At 36.6% G+C, this 25,990-nt stretch overlaps 3 protein-coding genes across 3 annotated transcripts; 1 reads left to right on the top strand and 2 right to left on the bottom strand.

Moving 5' to 3' along the window:
- Positions 1-5,375: 5,375 nt before the first annotated feature.
- Positions 5,376-6,338, top strand: OCT59_002870 (uncharacterized protein; the record flags this gene model as incomplete). Its single annotated transcript, XM_066145238.1, has 1 exon — positions 5,376-6,338. One exon carries the CDS (start codon positions 5,376-5,378, stop codon positions 6,336-6,338), a length of 963 nt encoding a protein of 320 aa, XP_065995980.1.
- A 4,392-nt stretch (positions 6,339-10,730) lies between these two features.
- Positions 10,731-10,958, bottom strand: OCT59_002869 (uncharacterized protein; the record flags this gene model as incomplete). Its single annotated transcript, XM_066145237.1, has 1 exon — positions 10,731-10,958. One exon carries the CDS (start codon positions 10,956-10,958, stop codon positions 10,731-10,733), a length of 228 nt encoding a protein of 75 aa, XP_065995979.1.
- Positions 10,959-19,507: 8,549 nt separating this feature from the next.
- On the bottom strand, positions 19,508-19,849 carry OCT59_002868 (uncharacterized protein; the record flags this gene model as incomplete). The annotated part of the gene is made up of 1 exon (XM_066145236.1): positions 19,508-19,849. One exon carries the CDS (start codon positions 19,847-19,849, stop codon positions 19,508-19,510), a length of 342 nt encoding a protein of 113 aa, XP_065995978.1.
- Between the last annotated feature and the right edge of the window lie 6,141 nt (positions 19,850-25,990).

Raw genomic sequence — 25,990 nt, 5'->3', positions numbered from 1 at the left:
CGAAAAGGCGAAAGTAATACAAGAATATAAGCGGAGGTTTTTACTCGGATGATACGAAGTAGATGACATAGACAGTATATTAGCATGAACGTGATTTACCTGGCCATGTGGTACAATTCTTAGTTACCACGAGCATATTCTGTTACAAAAAATACATTCATGAAATAAAGATAAAATCGAACTTCATTACCCAACTATATGCATTGCAACAAAAGAAAATACATCCATCATTACGAAAAAACATATCAACCTTATTACGAAAAAATATATACAGACTGTAACTAATATACACATCACGGTTACAAAAAATATATACAGAAATAGTTACCAGTGGCCATGCAACAACATATACTTCATCACTACAAAAGATATGCTTCAAGCTCGTAATATATTCAGTACATTATTGTTATGTTATGGGACACCCAATGGGTGATGTAGCCAAATGCATACCTCTTGTTCAAAAAATAATATACGTCTATTATCAATAGTATCTACGGCATATGCGTTCATCGTTACAAAAACGTAACAAACTTGTAATAAATATATATGTTCATCATCGTTACCAAAATATATACGAACTCGTAACAAATATATACTATCGTTGCCAACAGATTGCAGCAATACGATATATACTTCATCGTTACAAAAATATATACTAACTTGTAACTATCGTTACATTTCTAAAGGAAATGCTCTCCAGCTAACGGATCACAACAATATACAGTATACGATACGTCATCGTTACAAAAAAAAATACATACGAACTAGTAACAGCTAATGTCTTCCGTGATTTTTCTGAGGAACGAAGGAAATTATAGAGTCGAAGAGGTAAGCATAACGAAGAAATTTATACAGGAGTCCTCTTCTCTTGTAGTACTTGTATGGAAACACATATGTTAAATGCGGGTGGAAGATTACAGCCACATACAGTACATTATCGTTACCAACAGATTGCAACGATATATATTTCATCATTACAAAAATACGTAGCCTACCGTTACTAACAAAATACAACAAATGTATTCGCATCGTTACAAACGCAACAGCATCGTTACAAAAAACAAAATTCTGCACGTTTATCGTTTTTACAATCAAAGTCATGTGATTTGGATTAAAAAAGAAACCTCCACTAATTGTCTTTAACTAGGTATAGAGTATCATGTGTTCTCCGCAGTAGGTAACAGTTGTCCACTAATAACTGCCCCGCATCAGATAACTAATATCCACTTCCGCAGTAGATAATTGTTGTTCACTAATATCTGATATTCACTTCCGACGGTGGATAATGATTTCCACTATTTTTCGTCGCAGTAATAACTATCGTCCACTAATAATCAACTCGCAGTAGTAACTCATAAAACACAGATCACATTCATCACAGCGGAGAATATGTGGTTAAAATGGTTTGTCAGATAACAATAAACATATTTTTTACATATTAGAAGTCCCATGGGCGTTTAAAAATCATGTGGTAATGTTGTTTTTATTACTTTGTTCAGAAAAATGGTAACGAAGTTCAGTACCCTCGATCAGAGTTATTAACATGCGAGACAGCAGATATACTTGTAATATAATTGAAAGTTTTCGTCCTATAGCAGTATGAATCAGTTGCCATCAATAACCCAAAAGCTTTCATGCATGTTTTTTCCCATTATAATTGTTTTATCTATTTGTCTTTGACCCCCTTTAGAGAATCTCTTCAGTGAAATAAACAAAACAACGGCATGTCTAGGTGGGACTACAAAGTAGAAACCCATAGAATTTTTTATCTATGGCAATGAACATAGCTCATATAGAGGATATGGAACCACGTAGTAGGTGCAACACATAATATCGCTCATATAGTAAGTCCATAATTAGTATGTTACTTTTGTTATATAACATATGTCAACTAGTTTGCTCTGCATAAAACATGTACATTCACTGATTGGTTCTAGTTTAGATAACAGGACACTTGGAAAGTTCGAGATTGTGTATTTTTTCCAACAAAATGGGATCAATCGTTACATCTTGTTACACTATTGAGAACTAGCGAAGCACCAAAAGTGCGTTCTAAGACAGTTTTTTCTATGTATTACGTTTATTAATCTACTTTTATAGAAGTTAACAAGTCTCACGAATGAATAAAAAAGTGTGGTTGAGTTCAGGCTAAAGCCATACTTATGCACTTCCATGGAAATAGTACAATTACTGGTAACTGGAAGGTATAAATAAGAAAAACTTATGTGAATCCTGTCAATTCCACAATATTCCTGTACGAATATCATTTTTGTCGAATCTCGTAAAATATGATGAATGACATTATAGTGAAGGCAGTTTCGCATTAATCAGAAATGGAAAGGCATAGTTATCCTACGGGCGGTTCCACTGTATGACTTAAAGTTAACTGAATTTGGTCAAAGGATTGGCTGAAAATAGATTACGTAATATTTTGTCTACGTTGTCCACCCGAACTAAGCTTCCTTCATAATGGACTGGTCATTCAAATTTCATCGCATCTGTTACCCATTGTAGGTAAAAATTCTGTCGGAGTCAAGTAGTGAGTTCCGTTATGCGTAGAAAATCGGATAAGTATCAAACATTAAAGAATATATTTATAAGACATGACGTAACGTGTCATGTGACACTCTACACAAATTTTCAGAGTGTCATATGATTTTTGACGCAGCCATTCACGTGACTTTGGAGTACAAAATTTGAAGTCGTTAAAGTTACGTGATTTCTGAGACAGCCCGTCCAGGAAAATTACAGAACGGACTGAACTGTAAAAAGGGCTTAATAGGGACACGCTATGCATAATGAAATGCCTTGATATACATATCATGAGTTGTAGTCAACAATAAGAATTATCAAGCTGTAGGAAAATACAATACGTATACCAAACTATTATCGGTCGGAGACTGCTCGAAGAGCAAAATATAATGCGCTAGCGTGAAAAAATTTGCATTGGACACAAACACCCAGTCAGATATAAGACAAGTACTGTTTTTCATTTGGCAAATGACCGAACAAATTATTGTAGTTCATCTTTCTTGGCATTTTCATTCTTAGGGAGATAACTAACAAAACCCGTAAGTAACTGGTATGACAAATGTGTATTAACCGAAGTTCATAACAGGTTCAGTATTCACAGCAGGTTGCTCATGAACACATGACATGGGACCTTTAGGGATCGATGTCATATAACACTGGGAGAAGCTCACATGTCATTACACATTTTCCTCTACGTTTCTCTTCACTTCGTGGCACAGCCAGAGTTTCTCTGGAATGGCATCTTTCCGATAAGAATCAATTAGACATTATGACCCTGTTAACTCGATTATGTTTATATCAGGATGTTAAAATTCGTTAGTAATATTTTTTCGAATTATGTGGTAATAGTTACAATCTTTGTTATCATATTCTTTCCACAACCCCGCTAATTCATGCCAACTGTGCATTGTTTCTTATGAATGGTATTTCAACAAAATTATTTTAGCCGGACTATCGTTAGACCCTTGTTGTTCCGCAGTTATTTCACCGAAACACAGGGTATGATTCGTACATAATAGAGTACTGTTTCAGAATGCCACTATGGTACAAGTGTACCATTTTCCGACTAACGTGGGCTTGTATCAATAACTAAAATTATGAACAAAGCAGTGCCATACACTGTAATTGGTTCACATGAAATCACGTAGGGCAGTATTTTCTGGGGATTAATCCTGGGCAGTGTGACTGCCATAATAAATAGATTCCACGTCAATTTCGCTATTTATTGGAAACTGTTTAAGGGATAGGTGAAGTCACGAGTAGATATATTATCTAATGTATACAGAGAATATGGATGAAATCAAGTAGCTCAGAACTTTGTGCAATATAAATAACGTAATTATATTCTTCGAAATAGGTGATGAATTTATTATAACTAACGATTAACTATTACCACTTTTGATTAATGCACATCGAATGTTTGTTATCAGATATTATGAAAATAGAGCGGAACTAGTCGTTAGACCTTCCTTCGGAAGTGAACATCATCTGTTGTGAAACAAACCAACTATCTCTGCACAACAGATGAGATAACTTACCGTTTCATCGTACTTATTTATCAAAGGAAATGCTCTCCAGCTAACGGATCACAACAATATACAGTATACGATACGTCATCGTTACAAAAAAAATACATACGAACTAGTAACAGGTATGCCTTCCGTGATTTCCCTGTCAGTAAGGTGCTAAAGCGTGAGGAACGAAGAAAAATATATTACACCTTCTCTATTGTTTTGCAACTCAGCAAAGATAACGTGAAAAAATAGCAAGAGAAAACCGCTAGACGAGTTTCAGGTAGTTCAAACAGGATTTATAATGTAGGTTGCAAATATGGCAGCATTTTACCCTTTGGGTACGAAGTAGATTCGCAGATCGAAAACAACGAGTGTGGGTTTGGATATGAATAGATATGAAAATCATTCGATAACGAGAAGGTTCTAAAGAAATATGGTCAACACACTATTAAATAAGAACCAGCAATATTTCGAAAAAAATGTAATCATGATGCCACTTCCCATAAAACCAAATGTTTTACTTCTTCGAAGATCCTACGGACTAATTCGAGAGGAAGTCCTACCCAGAGGGTAGTTTGGAAGGTCTAAAGACTAATTTGGCAATCGCACATTACCATTAGGAAACTTTGATATATGTTCATACAAGTCCAATCTCTGCATCATATGAAATAGTTACTCCTTATAATATTCTCGATCACTGAAAACGTAACGACAGATCCAAGTTAAATTAGTATCACCACCTAAACAGTTAATTTCCATATACAGTTGGGGTGTTTTCATTTAGGAAAAAATGGTATGTGTCTTTTGCGTTGCTACTCTTAATTTTTTAGAGACTTTTATTCCAATTCTATTTTTTGAGGGGATAACATAATAACATCCTCTGATTAATGTTACAAAGAATATAGGCGTGTAGATATTCATGGAATGACTTACTTCGCAACGTGACACATTAATTCGTAATGTACGGCAGTCATTTTCACTTGTCCTGTTATAGCAACTCATCTACGAATTGTGCATCGGCATATTGATTATGTTGTGATGATGGTAACAGAGAGAAAGGGATTAAGATGTCGTAGTTGGAACTTTCCGAGATAGTGTCTGCAAACCTAGTTCCAAAGAGCAATCCAAAGAATCACACGTGAGTAGAAGTAAATAAATTCTCAATACCCATTTCGTTCGAATAACTTAATTGCTAACAATTCCACTAATTTTTTATCTTTCGTTCGTCTACAAAACTGTAGAGAATAGGTTAATAAAAATGCGAATACAGAACTAATTCTAAAAATAAAAAGCTTTGTTCTGCATATTAAACATAAGAATTCATTCTGTATGCAAGAAAATACAGTTGGATTGAATATATCTTTGAACGTTCCCAGAAAAATTATCGCAAATAAAACACAAGTAAAGACTGGTACTTTTTGGGATAATTCGGCAGAATTACTTTCCAAAAAACTATGGTTACCTACTGTCAATCTCAACATCGAAAAGGCATTAACTAGTACCCGCACACAACAGAAGAATAAATGGTTTTCTTTCTCCGGCATTAAGACGAATATGCTACCGCAACAGAGCAGTCCATTACATGGAACAATAATAGAAACAATTCCCTCGTTCGCTAATAACAGAGAAGATATTGGCAAACAAGCAAAAACTCGGCAGAAAGTTACAAATAAAATTATTGCAGGAAAATGTATACGAGTTCGTCTCTATCCCAAAAAAGAAGAACGAGAAAAACTGCGCAAATGGATTGGAACTGCTCGTTGGACATATAATAAGTGTCTTCATGGCATTACAAAGGAGAACATCAAAAGAACAAAAAAGGACTTACGTACACATTTTCTCAATGCTAAGGCGTTTAACACTACTCCAGAGCAAAAATGGGTTCTTGAGACTCCTTATGATATTCGTGATCAGGCTATGAGTGATTTGTTAAAAGCCTACAACTCAACATTCGCTACTGGCATTAAGGGATTTACCATGAAATATCGTTCTAAAAAAGACAAACAGCAGTCGATTACTATCGAATCGAAACACTGGGGACGAAAAAAAGGCGAATATTCTTTTCTTTGGAAAATCAAATCTTCTAGGCCCATTCCTTCTACTCTACTTCGTACCCAAAGGGTAGGTTATGACAGTCGCTTAGTGATGAATAGGTTAGGAGAGTTTTATCTTTGTATACCAAAGCCACTTGAATTACGGACTGAGAACCAAGGTCCATTTATAGTGAATGAGGAACAAAGAAGAACTAAGCTTATTTCACTCGATCCGGGCGTTCGAACATTTAGTCTGTAGGACCTTCAAAGAAGTGACTTGCTATTCTCCTGACGGATATACTGCATCATGGGGCAGTGGTGACATAGGAAGAATTTATCGACTATGTCATGTCTACGATAAAATGCAAAGCAAGAAGGACACTCTTCATGGCAATAAATATAAACGTTTTCAGTATAAATTGCGATGATCCATGCTGCGTATTCAGAAAAAGATACGGAACTTAGTGGATGATTGCCATAGGAAATTTGCAAAATGGCTATGCATTAATCACAGAATAGTACTTCTCCCTGAGTTCCAGACGCAAAATATGATAAGACGTGAACTACGCAGTATTCAGTCTAAAGTGGCAAGGGCCATGTGCACATGGAGTCATTATCGCTTTCGTCAATATTTGCTTCACAAAGTAAGAGAGTATCCTCACTGCAAAGTCGTAATATGTTCTGAGGAATATACAAGTAAAACGTGTGGAAATTGTGGGACAGTTAATGACAAGTTAGGTGGGTCAAAAATCTTTAAGTGTGGAAATTGTTCATTTCTCCTGGATAGAGATATAAACGGAGCTAGAAACATTCTTCTGCGTTTTCTTACAATAAATGATTTGATATAGAAGAGTTCTTTACCAAAGGTAAAGAACGTTGAGCCCCGCCTCCTGGAGGAGTCCTCTTCTCTTGTAGTACTTGTATGGAAACATATAGGTTAAATGCGGGTGGAAAAGTAACGTCATTTAAGAAAGAGACAAACTCTACCACTATATCATTCTCTTTGTGACGCCTACTAAATCCAAAGTTCGCATGAGTGGCATTATATCAAATCCTTCTTTTTGTCCCAACGCATAAGACAAACGTAGTATTAGATTCATGTAGATCAAAGTTTTTCGAAACATTGTACTCTCGTAACTATTCTTACGATAATACCCATTAGCCAATAAAATAGCAAAACAGGGAACATTGTTCACGATCAGATTCACGTACTGTGAAACCCAGGATGTTCTTGATTTCAACAGCAATGTATTTGTCGTAGCATGGGTCACCGTTCGGTATTGCATTATCAGTCCTCCATTATTTTCCTCGTTCCTCGAAAAATCACTTCCCTTGGAAGGTCCATTACATGGACTGGAGATTAATTGGTATACAATTTGTCTATTAATACTATACGGTAAGAAATTTGCGAATCCGGATAGTACGAAGTAATGTGTTCCAGAGGAGGTTCTAGGAACCTAGGTTCATAGGCTCGAAGAGCAAAAAAATATACCATGTAACGCCGGGACAGAAGATGAACATGACAGGTAACAGATATTATCCTCTTGTAATAACACAAAAGAGTATGTATGCGGGCAATAATTACAACATATGGTATGAGGAAGTAGTCGAGTAATTAGCGATCATACTACTAGTTAGATGGTTTGGTCATCGGTTCTCTTTGTGAAACGAACTCCTTTTTTGTCATCCAAAAAAATATGTAGGACGTGGTTACTATTCCTCTTTGTTATCATGTTAATTAGTTTGGATTCCACGTCGTGAAATAATATACTTGTATAAAGTTCATAGATAACCAACAGAGCATTACCCCTAGTACATTGGTATAAGCTCCGACAATTCTCTACACGTTACGTTACTCTACGTTTAAGTGATGACTTAAGTAGCAATATTTTTTATGTGTAGGACGCTTGGAATCCAGGGATTCGCTTAACTTTGTTCACTAATATACTTCTTATACTATATTGCAACCGCAGAACGAAGACTCATAGATTTATGGAATAAAGATGTTAGCAATTCTATGATGAGAACCTTTATCGTCAATGGCAGCTACTAGGATATTATATATGTGCATTATTTGTATTGCATACGATGGCCGTGTAGTTGAATTGGGCGAGGTGCCTGAATCCTTTACTTTGTTAATCAGTATGAAGTGGACAGAACGTTAAGACGTAGTAGCATCATTGCAAGAGTAGTGACAACACATATAGCCACATACATATGGTGTATGCACAAATATTCTGCCCTTGGGTAATCTCCGATTGATGGGTGTTAATGGCTATGTTGTGAAGATGCTAAGAGCATGCGGTTGCCCAGTCACGCTGAGGTAGTTTTACCGCTAGTAGCCTTATTCACTGTTTATCCTCTGTTAACATATTGGTGCCTTCGCTAAACCACTGAAGAGTGCTCAGAGAAGAGCGAAGAAAAATGCGAAGCAGACTATTATCAGCACTTTTTGTAAAAATCTTGTCTATTGTTCATCCTAGAGAATTACTAATGCACATAGTGTGTACTGGTTAGTTATTCAGAAGGACTCTGCTATCTCTTCAGGATCAAAATATTCTCCGTTTAACTGCAATATAGTAACTGTTCTATGCTTCCATGTAAACTAAATACAGGCCTACTGGTGATTTCGATTGTTATCTTCGACATGCTGTTTTGCATGCTGAGACACACGAAAAAATTTATTATATAAACACATGAAGGGATTTACTCCGGAAGTATGCAACTACATTGTGACACTGCCTTAAGAAGTATGGCAATGGTGACACTCCAGACATTTGTTATTATTATCTAGTATATACACACAACATTGAATAAACTTTTACTAAGTAGGGCGATTCTAACTATGTCAACCGTCATCATAGGACTGTGGGTCTTATCCGTTTTAGGAGATACACTTATAATGAGTTACGGTCTCATAATGGAATAGTGATACTACATCAGGAGACTCATGATAAGCTCAGTTGAGACTATCTGAAGGGCACTATTTTTGTACAATGTAGAGAATGTGAAGCAGTGGATACTAGTGTAGAACATGAAATGAAGGCAGCATCTTGTTTGTAGGAGTGGACTTGAATTGCATCCATATCTGTATCTTTGAGCTGTATTCATCCATTTGAAACTGGTCACGTATTACGTTATCAACTCCCTGAATTCCAGTAGACTAGATGCTATTTGTTCATCTATTTTTGTTCGAAGAGAATATTAAATCGATTCTGACATATGATTTTTGGCTAACTTATGTCTAGTGCCATGATGTATCATTCGAATACCTCGAGCTTATGCGTCTTTCAGGAATACAAGAGAGATAACTCCCGAAAGAAATGCTGTCCAGATGGGCATGACGGAAACATGTAGCGTGTGGTGACCTATGTGTATCACATATGGTGTGACACACCCTACACTATACATTGTACACGGGTGTGACAGATGCACATGACCATGCATTAAAGTATGGGTGTGTCATATAACATATATATTTCACGTGATGTGGGTGTGTTGTCTAGTATTTGTCACCTCTTGTATCACGTCAACTGGTGCAACACGCACCGTATGTGATGTACATAGGTCACCGACGCTACATGTTTTCTATATGACGATAATCACGTGACATTGTTCGTTACGATATTTGTTTCATTACTTGTTACATTACTAAGGAATAAAATCCGGTTGCAATAAACGAGTAACAAGTAGTTATTCATGTGATGGGACAGCAACCTAAGATCCTGATTCATTACTGCGTATGTATCCCCACCATGTTTCTGAGAAGAACTTATTGTAATTCTAGGAGAGCCGGCTTCAACAAAATAATTATTTTCATATATGCTAAGTGCATTGAGAGGTATTGAACACAAATAGATTAACTCCACACAAAACTTGAACAAGCACAGAATATATGTGAACAGCAGGTGACTGATCATTACTGATGGTAACAGTTTTTGAAGTGCAAAAAACTAAACAATTACAGTTAATAACTTGTATTTATATCTTTGTGGTAGTGTAAGAAATTCCAAGGGAATTGGACGACCTGAAGTCGTCAAAATCATGGGACATACAGTGGTGAGCATATTTTTTTGGAAAAAGATAGAGGCGAAACACGCAAAAAATGCACTTCGAAGAAGGTCCTACGGACTAAAAAAGAGTCTGGCCATTTTCACACATTCGCCATTCCAAATAATTTTGCTCACTACCGTATTGACTATTGGTCTGGTAATCATCGAGTGGATAACAAAAGACAATGCTTCTGTGGGGTAAATATCCATTATTGAAATAAAGAAACCTCTCCGGCCTAGTAAATCATGAAGAAATTATTACCCCAAGAACTTCCTCTCAAAGGTCTGGAATCCCTGGAGGACATTCCTTCGGAATGAGTTCATAGTGTAACAGCGGCCACATTTTTTGTTATTCTTTTCAATGTTTACACAAGTGTAAGAAATTTATAACCATCATTACTAGAATATGTAACGGTATTATCAACTAATATGTACTATTGCCGAAAAAATATATGGACATCAGAAGAGAATGAGCCTTCGGCTGGATGTAGGAGACTACGGAATTGATTACTTAACACTTACTGCGAAGAACAACATGTCAACATGTATTAGAGATTACGTAGACAATTGATCGAATCACGTGAAACAGGCATAATACTCTAAGCTTTGTCCAGAGTATCCTGATAGTTAATGACACGTGAATATATCCACTGCAGAGTTGACAATAAGTAGACTATAGATATTGGAGTATGAGTGAACAACTGTTTATCGGCTAATTTTGTGTCATGAGGAATATTAGGACAACCTGGAGAATAACAAACAGCGCAGCCTATGGGTGGTTTTAGTGAAACTGGACGAAGTCCACTGGTTGAGTCGCAAGAGGTCATTGTATACAAAAAATTCCCTAAAATGTGCTAAAGCGTGTATGGATTTCGAGCGAAGTGAGAGGCTTTAGCCCGTTCCATGAATTTATACGGGGCAAAGCGGTCAGTTCATAGGTCTACTGAATTTCTATTACTTACCCAAAGTCACGTGACCCCAATAGTGACGGTTTTTCCCTTTGTAACTTTCTTCGCCTAGACTATGAGTAGACATAGTGGAAGTCACTGTATCATGCGGAAATGGCGTAGTATTCTCTAATTATGTTGTCCACTAGTATCCTGTTCCGCAGTCATAGAAACATGTGACACGCTTAGGGTATCACGTGATCTCTTAATCATTATAGCAAATAAGCCTCATAGCTCAGACAAAAAATTAACACAATCTACTAGGTATAGAGCATAGTAGTTGAGTGGTAAGACAGTCAAATTGAGAACAAATACAAAAAAATGATGGTTGTCACTGTACAATATGTATTATTCCGTAAAAGGACACATATCACTATATTTGGGAATACTACTTCGTGTCTTCAGGTAATAATAATCATAAGACCGGCCTTATTTTCTAGAAATAGGAGATACTCTCACTTCTTTGAAAGTCCAATTAATGTTATTCACAGTGATATGTTTTCGTTAACAATTGGTAACACACAATACATATCAGGATCTTGGGAGAATAATTAGCAAAAAGTTGGCTATTTTTAACGCAGTCGCATGTGCTGGTTCTGCGTGGTGATGGCATCAAATAGTTTGCGTGACTTTGAAGACAAAAAACAATATTTTCGAATACCCGTTACACTTATCTACTGTTTTTTCAGAATATGTACTCTGGAAATGACGTAAGGTTTCCCATATGTCTGGCTCAGCATTTTTTAGTATTCTAGTTTATTTATATCAAACGCTTTTGTATTTGTTCAGCCACTCCGGAAACCATCTGTGAATTTCCAAGTGTTGTTCCAATAACAGATAAGCCATTTAATTCGCAAGAACCAGGCGAACTGCAGGCATTCTCGACTCTAAGTCATCAGAACATTTCAAGTCTCTATAAATGGAGCTATGAAATGGCAGAATTTGCGAACAAATGGAACCAGTACACGAGGGTTTAGAGTAGTTACTGAACAAGCACTGCTGAGAAACCCTACAGTCATTTTCTACTAGTTACAGTTAGCCACATTACAGGTACGTACAGTGTTATGCCGTTGAAACACCATAACCAAACGAGAATACGCAATAAGTTGTGAACTAGAAATTATCTTCCGGGGGCTAAAACATATGAAAGGTACGTGTTGCATAACATTGCCAGAAATTCACCACGTAGATTCTCTAACTTGTAACAATAACGTAAATATCTGGTGAAACCAGTAGCACATATATTATTGGCCTAAAGGGCATTACCTGAGTGATGTAGCGTTGATTTATACACATTTGTTGCAATGACAACGTTATACGAGAAGATATTTTTTATAATTATTGTAACGGTGAATCTATATATTGTTACAATGTAGATGGGGTTCATGGTAACGATAAATGTGTGGGTACTACCCGTGCCGATTTATGTCTGCCATATCAGTGAATCATGTTATCAGCTCACTGGATTAGTTAACACATAAACATTTCTTTTGTTGCAGCAATCGACGCTGAGACAGAGTGCGAGTTGAGCCAACATATCTCTTTGCATCGTTACATCGCAAGTGAATTTTTCTGGTAACGATGTCATATATGTCCGTTATAACAACGTTCGTATTACAGTGGTTGGCGAGGGTGGAGCATGTGATACATATATTACTCGGCATATACGACCTACTTGAAAAACACATAACACAAAAATTCCCTGAAAATGCACCATTCCGAAGGAACTCTAGCGGAGCTACTCTAGTGGAGCTACTACGTAAAGAGAAGCGAGGCAGTCTAACTGGTTAAGGTAGATGGGCATATCTTACTAGTTATCACTGTAAGGATCGGCCAATTTCAAGAAATCGAGCATACGGGACTAGTTGGTAAAATTTAGTTGGTAAAAATCTTAGTTGAACATTTTTAGTCGAACAATTTTAGTAGTACATTTTTAGTTGAACATTTTAGCTATACAATTTTTAGTAATATGTTTGTTGCCGAAGATCCCATAATTTAGTTAATCCTATTGCTGTTATACCGGTCACTTACAGTGCAGTTTTAGCCAAGTTATAGTAGGCTTTATAGCAAAGGCGCCTTGCTACGAAGCTTCGTGTACGTTGAATATTATAATAATGAAAATAGTGCGAGCCATACCTAAGTATTTTTGCGAGTAACAGAGGAGGGATTTTTTTTTGTCAATGAACAATTCGCTTATTGACCGTGGTATACAACCTGTGATACAAATGGTTACTATATGACCGGGTAGTTATATTGCGAGATTTCCTTCGCAGCTTTAACCAGCTGTTCTAGTGTGTTATACTCACTCATAGTTACAAAAAATCTTACCGAAATATATACGCAAAAATATCTTCCAGGAATTGTAGCAAATATTGTTATTAACGAACGAATTCTATATCGTGAGAAACATGAACATGCCGCAAAAATATGTGAACATTGCTACCACCTCTTCGAGGGATGTAAAACATTAGAAACATGTACGCAGTTGCTACAAAAAAGGTGACTATCGTTACCACGCTTTAGCGCCTTTCAGGGAAATTTGTGGGAACAGGCTCTTAAATATATTGATTGAAATAAGCGTAGACAAGAATATCAGTAACTGTCGGCCATAAAACCATCTGGAGAGATGATGATATTATAATATTATTTTCGAAATGTTAATGTGCAGCATAGTTGAACAACATAAGTGCGCTGTGTACAGGAAGTACAAAATGCATCACCTTCTATTTCACTGTGGATAATGTTGTGTGTAAACGAAACATATAAATAGTACAACAAACCCTACAGACATTTCTTGAATACGAAATGGTAACCTTGGTACGTCCACTCCACATCTAATCGATTAGTCATGTTTATTCCTATGTACTGTATATCGAAATCCTATTACGAGTTATCGCACGAATTATACAGTACACTCCCGAAATTAGTAAACCTATGAACTGACCAGATTGCCGCTCAACCATTAGGAGCATATCTCCTAAGACCTCTAACTAAATAAGACCTTCGGTGTTATGATTGACCGTCTTGTCGCTCAACCAGTAAAACCACCCAAAGGGTGCGCTGTTAACAGAGGAGGTCCTAGGAACCTAGGTTCATAGTGGAAGTGGAGGAGGAGGTTCTACTTCGTACCTTTTAGGTAGGAACCTACGTTCACTTCCGAAGGAAGGTCTAAAGACTAGGGTAAGACGGTCAGAGAATAACGTGGATAGTTTACCTGAAGGGTGCTAAAGCATAGTCAAACATGAAGAAGAATAACGCTATTCTGAAGGAACCCATGTAGGAAGGACATGCAAATTTCCTGAGCTAGCACTCGCAAGTACTGTTAATAGATTCTGTCTCTTGTGTCAATTTCTCATCTCGGTCATTGACAATGTTAACAGTTTTTATATCACATAGTGGGTTCGAATCTACGAAGAATATGTGTGTACAAAAGATTTCCTGGGTGTGGACTGTAGGAAAGAACGTAAATGGACAACAGATACTTTGCATATCTGCAGCAGAAAAGATATAAGTACGACATATCCCATGGATATCGTGAATATAGGAAATAGACTGCGGTATGGGGAATGACGTGGACAAATTGATACAGACATTGACTACGCCTAGGTAGACTCCAAAGGGATTTCTCTATGAAGATGCAGAGGATGAAAATCAATAAACCAGGACGAGGAAAGCTACACCCCATGCTCATGAAAATACGGTGGAAATTATTTGGAATAGTGAATGTAGAAAATATCTTCTTAGACTGTTTTTAACGCATTTTTACGTATTTTACCCTTTTCTTTTTCCAGTGGAACATGATCGTCTTGCCGCTCAACCACGCTCAGGAGGTTCTAGGAACCTAGGTTCATAGTCCCAAAGGGAGAAAAAATATGCTCACCACTATATATGTTTTAACGCTTATCTTCGATGAACTGGATTCCATTTCTACACTTCATAGGCGAAGTACACTTAGATGTTTACATGTCCGAACTCTACTGCATGATTGGCTACTCATGTTCTTTCCACGTTATTCCATTCACATTATTCCTCTACTCATATTTTTCTCTGCTGTCATCTAACTTATCTCTTTTCCATGTTGTGAAAAAAATATTTATACGTTTCACGGATGATCGCACTTGTGTTTTGAACCCACACAAAAACTCATGCAACAGTTTACTATTCTCATACCCTTATTCTCTTATTCGGGATAAGGTTATAATATGTTAACAGGATAACCTTCTATTTGTAATAACCTAAGTTTAGACAATCGTTACCTGGGATGCAACGGTGGATTTAGTAATAATTAACGTGTTCTTCGAGCTGTCTCCTGATCGTCTTGCCGATCAATCACGCTTATTAATCAACAACGTATATCTTATATAATAATCAACGGAAAAAATGGATACAAAAAAAATCTGTATGAACCTTTGAACGTAGTGAGAAAATTTATACAGGGCAAAACCTCCTCGTACCACAGTAAATCATAGAGATTTGTCTCGTATACAATTTTTTCAGTGGTCGACTACAGTAAATGGCGATTATGTCGATAAAAATGAGAAGCAAGACAGTCACGTGGAACCTGGTAACGATTAAATCTTGTATAACTGTGGTTGCTCCCACACATACGGTATGCTGAATATCTATCCAGAAATAGACTATATATGATGTTGTTATACTCTATGCGTCTGTCTGATAATTAAAAGTTACAAGAATAGTAACGCTATAGCCATATTCCGTCGCATAAGGCGCTAGAATTGGTTTGGGTGGGGCCCAGACTAGCCATTCTGCTTCATTATTTCAGTGGTCGTCTACAGTAATTAATAATTAGGTAAGAAATGTCACGACAAATGAGCGTGGTGAGCTGCAAAAGGTCATGGAATGGAGCCAGTATTATTTTCTGCTACCCTTTCTATTTGAATACTTGAGTACTTTGCACCTTTTCTTAACACTCCTTGACAATTTATTCAGGTAACACCACTTAGAAATATTGAATGAAGTCATTGCGTAATTCGACAGCTCGAAGCACTCTACACATAGAATGGAGTGTCACGTGATGCTCTACGTAATCTTTTGTCTCGGTGGTAGATGCAGCATATACAACCAAAAAGTCTCTCATGTTGTCACAATTTCCTTAATCAATTAACTTGTACTACATAAAAAGAAGAGATTTCGTGTTTTGTGCAGTCTGAGACTGGGCGAGCCCAAAATGAATGGTTCATAAAATAGCATCTCACTCGAATGTGTGCGAGAAACTCTGCCAGAGTATTGTTACTAAAAGTAGCTGATAGGTTGACACATTATTCGAATGTCAAATAATATTGACCAACTCGCAAAAATAACTGCCATTTTTATGCTGTAATAATTGGGTATTGGGAGCACCTACACATACTGGCGTCTTTGACTGTGGTATGACATGTGAAAAGACTTGTTCGCTATATTCGACTCAATGAAAATGCTACCCGAATTTATTGGGACATCATGTTAAAATTATATGGTCTGCTATCATAGCATAATTTTTGTACAGTGAATACGAAAGTCATGGCTATTAACGTGTGCCTTACGATAACAATGCAATCGTTACCCTAGAAACGTAGGTTTCTACCTGTACGGTACGAAGTAGAACTTCCTCTCAAAGGTCTTAGGAAATGTGTTCATAATGTAACCGTCCTTTGAATATTGTTGCAAAACGTCTGAACTTGATAACTCTACTATGTCCTCCTGGGACTCCATCTTTTCTTGGCAATTATTTTCCTCACGGCCCGTCAGCGAAATTTCCGTCATGCGTTTTTTCTCAGACCCATCCATGATAAAATGCGGTCATAACTTAAAGAGTGACGTTACATTTTTTGGTAACGATGATTCACTCAGTTTCATATGTTTAACGGTTACCATGCAATCACGACTTATGGCTATTATAGACGAATACAGATAAAATGAATATGTTTAAGGGTAGTCCGCCACTTAACTGTATTGATTATGTCGACTTAATCATCCCGATGATCAGATCATTACCATGTGTAATATACTGATTCCTCGTTATTATTGTACTGTAACAAATGTATGTCACAATGCGTGAAGCGCAATGCCCCAGGTTTGTAATGAAAATTTGTGCCCATCGTTACTAAGAAAATTTTACTGTGGCGTAATGTTATTTATACTGGAAGCCTACGGAACAACGTTCAAGAAAATTGTCATAACGAAAACTAGTGGAACATATAGCTACCTGAAACATAAACTGTCTTGTAACAAAATTTATCGAGAAGTTCTGAACATTAGACACTGTTAATGGCGTAATACAAAATATTCACTAGAATGCTTGTTCAAATTTATTATGTATTAATGAAAATATTGCCACGTGTTCTTTATTACTTTGAGTAGATGAGTGATGTATCAATCTCTGGACTAAAAAAATGGATCACCCGTCTACTACAACAATTTGTACTCTACAGTAAAGATGCTCTTTCTGCATTTTTTTGTACTAAAGAATTCAGAATCTGTACTAAACCTTTGCTCCTATCTGTTCCTTCGAGAACGTCCTTACATGTTCTCTGTAAGTCTATGACAGAAGTAAACAACAGCGTTAACGAGTGCAGAACGTCATGTTTTTTCTGATTCTCGGCACCAACGACTCCAGTTAGTTCATGCAACTTCCCTTGTACCCCATGAATAGTAGTTGCTATCGTTGCAACCTGTTACTTATTTTGTCTTCACTCAGGTAACCACTCCTTACTAACCCCGCACTGTACATCACATTATAGCTTTTAACCAAATCCTGTAGACTGTAGTGCAAATATTCTGGGACATCCGTCCCATCTGTTATGTGTCTAATTATCACAGTCCCATACTGTGGACAAAAGATTCCGGCATGTAACAGATACTCGTTTACTGGAGTGTCCTGGTTCAAACAATACGAACATACTAGTAGGTACTCTGTAGAAAACCTAATAGTTATGGTGCTATTCGTGCGCAATATCTTGTTATAGTGCCTTTGATAGTCATTGTGTTGTTCTATCGGCCTCGTGTCCCCGATGGGCACATACGAGACCGGAGAGGAAATTTTGGCAGGAAGAACTAAAACTCGCATAGTATTTCCTCTCGTAATGTTGTTTCAATTTATTAATTATACCCCTCCCTACCAGCAAACAAGTGGATACATTATCATTTTATATAGCATATGTATACAGTTTATAAGTAAACGATTGTAATGTTTGAGTATTCCATATAACTATCGTGTTTCGATAACGTTAGTTTTAACTACGTATAAGATGGTACATTTATGGAATAGTGCCGGCCAAAACTAGTCACGTAATTTTTGTCCATGAAGACTAATTATACATGCCTCGGTTTTCTACTTTTGCTCTTTATATCTAGGATTGTCATGTCCGGTGCATTTACAAATTCCAAATTGAAAGTGTTTTCGAAATGTATTCAAATTTACTGATTGTATATTACCATTAGGCGCAGCACTTGCTAGTGTTTCAAGTAGTGTGGGTTGTATCACTTGGACTCCCAGTCTCGTTATACTACCATAGGGTTGCGGCGGAACAATTTTTTGAATGCCATCAGTGAACGCATGTCATAGTCTCGATATTGAGGTGTTCGAGTTCCAATAAGTATTTGATATATTTGCTTTATGCATACCAGTATGTATTCATCTTGGCGTAGCGACACGTGAAGGGTTTGTGAATGAGTTCACGGTCTCCTCACATGATTATTAATGTTGACATTTTGTACGCATGTTATGCCCATCCAGGTGACATCAAAGGTATGGGTTATAACACATGGATGGCAATAATAAATCACGAGAGATAGTTTAACACCAGGAGGGTACCGCACACGCAGTGGTATTCTCTTTCATTTCTGTAGCCTGCAGAATTCGACCCCGCATCCTTTCCATATTAATAGGCCTCACAAAGGATATGTCTTGACAACTACACCAGGGTTACTAACCCTTAGTAAAGTGTTACCAGATAAATAAGTAGATTATGTATACGAAAAAATTCTGTACCACAACAGCACTGGTTACGAAATAATTTTTGAATTGATGTTGGTATTTTATTGTTCTCCATGTTGTCCACTCATATTCTTTCCGCAGTCTATGTCCAATAAAATACTGCATATCTGTTGCTCACGTTATCACCCGTATTGTCAAATTATATTCTTCATTGCAGTTGGCTTCGTTTTTTCATAACACTTCACGTGATTTTATTTACTAGTCTTCTAAAAAAAATTGCTCAGAAGACTACACTGTTGTCATTCACACAGACAATTTTTTGTGTCTACTATAGTACCATGCAGTTGGGCGGTTGTCACATGTCCATCTACATAATTTCGTCTGCTAACCCACTTCGCTAGACTTTTCGTTGACGCATAATCTCTCTCTTCGAAAATGCATATATTCAGTGGAACTGGGCTCTGCCTAAAAATATAATGTGATTATGCAAACATTATGGATTAGGAATGTGATCGCTGCATGAATGGATTCCATTGTTTTCTGCGTGGTCTTCAACACTCAACGAACCTGTATCATAAATTCGTGGCAAATATAGGTTAATAAAATCTTGATAATGTTGACAAGTGCCAGGAGTGCAAAGATCAGATTCGGACAAGAATGCTTCCTTTAACCGAATAACTTCATTTTGCAAGTTACTGACCTCTTGTTTTAAGCAATTATGGGTCTCTTTAAGAGAATGAAGGTTAATTGTAATTTTGGTCATCTTTTCTTTGTTCTTTGCTCTATAACGAGCAGCTGCTTTTCTGTTTCTCCCCCTCAGAGTCTCTACTTCCATTTTCGTCATGATATTTGTACTTCTAGCTAGTAAAGAAATTATTGTGTTCAATTTTGGAAACGCTAACCAATCTCAGCCAAACTCTACCGCAAAAGAAACAGCAGCAAAAAATGGGCTCAATCATGAGAGATAAGAACAGCATACGTACTAGGACTTAAGACTAGTGTTTTCACAATAGAATGATACAATAAAACATGTTACTCGAAAACAGATTTCATATGGAACATATTTTTGTAAACAGAAATGAAAACGAATATTCCAAATGTTTTTGCATGTTAGAAGCAAGAAATAGGACAATGAAACAAATTATACAGTGGTGCTGTTGTTTTACAGGGGAAAAGAGAAAAAATAGCAAATTTCTCGTATTCATTATTCCAGTAAAACTGGGCTTTATCTTGATCGTCTTGCCGAATAAACCACGCTCTTTAGTCGTAACGTATAACTGGAGAGATTATGTACGAAGTACAGAGAGTATGAAGTAGAGAATAATGTCCTCATTTTACAAGATATGGACGTATATGAAATACATTAACTATGTCCACATAATAATCCCTGAAAGCGCTATTCTGGAGAAACTCTTAAGAGAAGTGTGTATGATGTTTTGTCTATTATCATCTACAGTAATAGACTACAGTACTATTTTGTGTAAAGAGAGTTAAAAAATAGATAAAGAAGTGCGGTTAAGCTGCAGGCACTCATGCTAAACGTACAAGGAAAATTAGTGAAACTGAGCAGAGCTCACTTCTCTTGGAAGAGGCTTTAGCCTGGAGAGCTGTCTATTTCATGGACTGGAGATTTTTTCTTGTATTCGTTTTATCCAATATTCACCTACGTGATGGATTTTGTGAAAGAAGAGTTAAAAATGGATAAAAAGCGTGATTGAGCTGCAAGTCTCTCAGGCAATAGACAGAACAGCGTTTACGCATTATAACCAGATGATAATAACAAGGAATATGTAAAGAAAACCTTTTACGAAGGTAGTCATTGATGGCTTAACACTATAATGCCTGGTAGCAATCCAAATTTGCTCTTTAGAGGGAAAGTGAAAATGCTATAAGGCATCTGCAAAGAAACTGGCCACCAAAAAACTCGGGTAACCTTCGTTAACAACACAGGCACATACAATCATAGTCGTGTGAAATAGTTGTTTTTCTAAAGAACTGTCCGCTGTGAAAATCTCAATCGTATTGACTTATAATACATACATGACCATGTAATTCCGTGTAATCGAGGGTCGCACAATATTTGCCATTGTGTGATCACTAGTAAGGGTATATTCTCTGTAGTGTTTTTCGGCGGATTAGTTGTTTCGGATTATTGTCCCACTAACAATGATGAGAAAATGTTATAAGTATTCGTACTCCTCGCTACCTAGCGTTGCCGTTTGGTAAGATGTCACCTACCATGCTTTTAATAACAATGCTGACAAAGGTTTCAGTTATTTAGCAACTATATGTCCTTGTGCATTATATAATCGTGAAATAATTTTATTCACAATTTTATTCACATAATTTTATCACGTGACTTTTATCGAAATTGCGCTCCATGTCTACGTTATCCCCTCTGTTGTCCACTTATATTCTGAAACGCAGTCATCCACCTATTATGTTAACATAATATATGAAACTCCTCTCTGAGGGGAGTTTCATTTTGGCATGGCCCCCCGGTCGAAATTTAGTCACGTGACCGCATTATTCCTCCCTTCGGGAGAGACTCCTTTGGGTAGTCTCCGACTGAATTTTCATCACGTGACTTTGAGCGACTTCCGGTCATTGAAATTTTTAGCAGAAGGAAAAAGACACATGCGTTATGCTCTTTTACTAAACAATGAACCGACTATGTTATTTGACGATAACAGTATCGCCAGTGTGAGAAAATTAGGGCTTTATCACTTAAATGGAAAAATAGAATTCCGCCAATAAATTGTGCAGTGTTAATCTGGACCTGAAATGATAAAAGAAGTCTATGGATTCGTTATTCTAGGAAATGATGCGATAAAGGTTACTTTTTACAAGAATAAAATATTACGGGTCTCAAAAATTGAAATACAACACTATTGTATCCTACGGTCACGATTTCTTATTCTACAGTTTAGTGTATATAGTTCTAAAGTTTAGCATGTACTGCTTTGCATTCCCTATGGTTATAATCTATTCCGAATATGCTGAACTACGAGACTGCCCTATGGGTCACGATTGCCTTACTTCATTACAATATTCTACAGTTTAGCATATAATGCTGTTGGCATGTTCTGCTGCGCATTCACTGTGTAGTAAATCGTTCTTGAAAATGCTGACCGTGGCCTATGGGTCACAATTGTCTTACTTCATTACATTGTTCTACAGATTGGCGTGTACTGTTATGAATCTACAGTTTAGCATGTACTGCTGCGCATTTCCTATGTAGTACAATCTATTCTGAGAATGTTTAACTATGACTAGAATCCACACTTCATTTCTTTGAAGGTCCCATTTCATGATCTGGAAATTATTTTCGTATATTAATTTGTCTATTAATCATCTATAGTATGACTGGCTTGCCGACCAACCACACTCATTAGTCATTGGGAGGTTCTAGGAACACACCTTTGGTGGCTTCGCTAGTTCATAGGATGTAAGGCACGAAAGAAATTGGTCCATAGAAAGACCTTCAAAGAAGCAGAGGAGCGAAGTGAAGAAATATAGTGGCAAAGTCTACGCAAATAAATGTGATTCAAAATACTATTTGCATATTTTGATAACAACTAATAAAACACTTTAATATGCGATTCATTCGCTACCAATAAAGTGCATTTGTTTTGTACAAACCTCCTCGCATTTTTACTTGAATATTATCTTTTGTCACGATTCACGCATTAGTTAGTTCGCATAATGTTACACCTGAAAAACTTTTAAGAATGCAAATGTCTGGTCATCCCAAAAATACAGTGTAAAAAAACAAAGAAAATTCTTAGTATGAAATCAAGTTGCGCAACGTGTTCCATTTGGAACTGATTTCTTCTCGTGCATTTACCCTTTGGGCAGTCTCCGACTGATGATTCTTGTCATAGATGTTTTGCCTTCACTTCCGAAGGAAGGTCTAAAAACTAATTTCATGGAATATGTCTGTTATATTTTAAAAATATCTCTAATATATTTTTTATATTGATAGGGTTTCTGCAAAGTATACCGGTCACTTACTGTTTAGTATTAGCTAGGTTATGAAAAACTTTTAGCAAAGGCGCCTGCTATGAAGCTTTTGTGTATATAGATTATACACTATAATAATTTTATTAGTGAAAATTCTGTGAACTATACCTGGGTATTTTTGCGAGCAACAGCGGAATGAATTTTTTTTTGTCAATAGAAATACACGAGTAAATAAGGTCTTAATAGTTGATCTAGTAGTTAGCTGTTATTGTTTATTCGTTGATATTTCGTAATATGCTACCTGTGATACAATCGTTACTATATGACCCTGAAGTATATTGTAAGATTTTCCTATCAAAGGTTTTAACATGTTATTTGCACTCATTATTACAGTATTTCAGAAAGCCATGCCAACAAACATATACTTCATAGTTACAAAATCGTAAACAACATTGCAGAAAATATGTAGACATTATTAAACATCATTACCAAGAGATATGCGAACATTGCTCTAAAGATAATACATTGAAACAATCGTCAGTAACACAGTACAACGTATCGACAACTGTTAGCAACGCAATCACAAAATATTATGTCTATGCTCCCTAGTCCTGGTTAAAGACGTTGATAATCATGTCATTAATTCCAAAATGTTCGTGTGTGTCATAGTTGATCTGCACAAGACAGGAAGTAACACTCATTTTTTGTAGATGGTGTTACTTGTAACCGAAAAATAAAGAACATAGCTAATGACAATCTTTATGAACATTTCTCGAATGACAGTTACCAAAAGTTAGTATTTGTCACGAACAGCCGTTAACAAAATAAAGGTTAATCGATTAGTTATATTCTTATTCCTTCTATAATCAAAATTTCATCAGTCAGAGACTGCCCAAAGGGCACATGTCACCACGCAAACACAAGATTCACAAGAGAAATGCAGGTTATGACTTATCTTAATTGATAACAATCGCATTATATTTGAACATGCTAGTTGTGCAGGATCTATTATAACTTCATTCATGAAAAGTAATATGTTCCGCATCCTTTTCATATGTACGGAAGAAGTTTTAATGCGTATGACAATATGTGAAAAGTGTCATTCGACTATATTCAAATATTTTCCTCAACAACACATCTACCTATTGGTACGAAGAAGAATCTAGGTGAAAAAACGACCGTAAACATATTGTGCTCCATATCCATCAGGTCATAATTGTTAGTGAATGAAGTCGTTCTAGCAAAGAATACATTTCAAGTAACTACTGCGGATGATAACATTGAAGCCCACGTGATACTCTACACATTTGTTCAGAATGTCACGTGTTGTTCCTGCTGTCCACTTATTTTTTTCTCCGCAGTCTGTACTGCATAAGTGAACACTAACAACTATCGTATAATTCTTGTTATACCCATGATATGCGTAGCAGTACACGTTAAACCGTAGGAGACTCAGTAAGGCAATCGTGACCCGTGGGTCACAGTCTTGTAGTTGAGTATTTTCGAATAGATCGTACTACAGAAGTGGTCACATGCCACACCTTCACATGGTTTATTGTCATACATCACACAACCTTGCGTTATAAAAAATGCTGCGCATTCTTGACGTAGACCATAGAACCTGTTTGACAGTCTAACTTCCTTACCTCGCATATGAACTAGTAGCTTAAGAGTTTCTTCAGAATAGATGTTTCACTGAATAACGTTGATCGCAACTCATTTTGCCAGGAAAATACGAAAAATGGGAAGCGGCTTAGTCATCACTGTTTAATTACATACCTTATTGTCTCTGAGTCAATTGGTTACTAACTATACTTATAAAGGTACCAGCGAGACCGTATGTGTCTCCTGTTTCCAGCAACTAGGCTGTGCTACGAAGTAATTTTTTGGAGCCAAATCACATGACTTCGATGCCTTTATGTCGTTGAATTCCTGTTACGTATCATCTTACCGTTTATGTCTATATATACGTTATTCTGTGATAGTTGTTATTTGTCAATTACAAAAATGAGTGCGTGGATTCTTATCCCGGTGGTAACAAATGAATAACCAATGGCCGATAAAAGAAAATACGGTAAGCATTTCTGTCCGCTCATTGTGCTACAAGAAATAATGTAGTGTAGTGGTTAGTGTGATGGTTAGTGTAATGAGAGTGATACGGAAAGTTGTGGAGTCCGGTGGGGATGATGAGTGGAATACGGTCCCCTATGTGACAATTTACTCAAGTGATAAATAACACGATGGGCCAAACACGTGATTCAGAGTGGGCCGAGATACTATTCATCACCTGAGTACACTTCACACCCTTTATGTTACACACCGCCAAATATCACTGTACTCCACAACTATTAGTCTCACCTGTGTAATGATTAATAATACAATGCATTAACGTAACGCAATACGTGCCTCTGGATGGTCTACGATGATGCGGTCATTTCGTTACTACATTCACTTATCGTTTCCATCATTTTTATTGTACTACAGTTACTTGTTATTTTTATCGTTACCACTAATTCTTATCGTTGCTATTATCTCCTTTTGCCTTTCCTATAGTTACCGAAATTATTCATAGTGTTGCGCAATACTTATTCGTGAAATTGAGCATAATGTTGCAACAATCGGGGTTATTCGTTATTGAGTCCAGTCCGGTGAGGCAGTCCGGTATTTTTTATATAGGTGAGACGAATTGTTGTGGAGTCCGGTAGGAATGTTGAGTGGAGTACGGTGCTAAAAATGGTGTTGAGTACGTTACACTAATAATACACTGTACACAATAGTACGTATATTACCCTTTTAAATATGTGGAGTACGCAATATAAAATTTTATTACTTAGCAAAAAATTTTTCAATTTACTTCGTAGGCTCCGCCTAAAAAATATTTCATGTACATTCTATTTTATAAACTAATTAGTTAATTTCATTTTGCGTTCTTTTTCAATATTAGCTAATTCCATTATTCTGACCTTAGCTTCCCTCTCCCTCAATCAAGGTTAGTATTTATTTAGAACTTGAG

This window comes from Rhizophagus irregularis, chromosome 11 (assembly GCF_026210795.1).
Source record: "Rhizophagus irregularis chromosome 11, complete sequence".
Classification (NCBI taxonomy): domain Eukaryota; kingdom Fungi; phylum Glomeromycota; class Glomeromycetes; order Glomerales; family Glomeraceae; genus Rhizophagus; species Rhizophagus irregularis.
The sequence above is the reverse complement of the archived record's forward strand: the minus strand, read 5'-3'. Positions and strand labels throughout refer to the sequence as shown.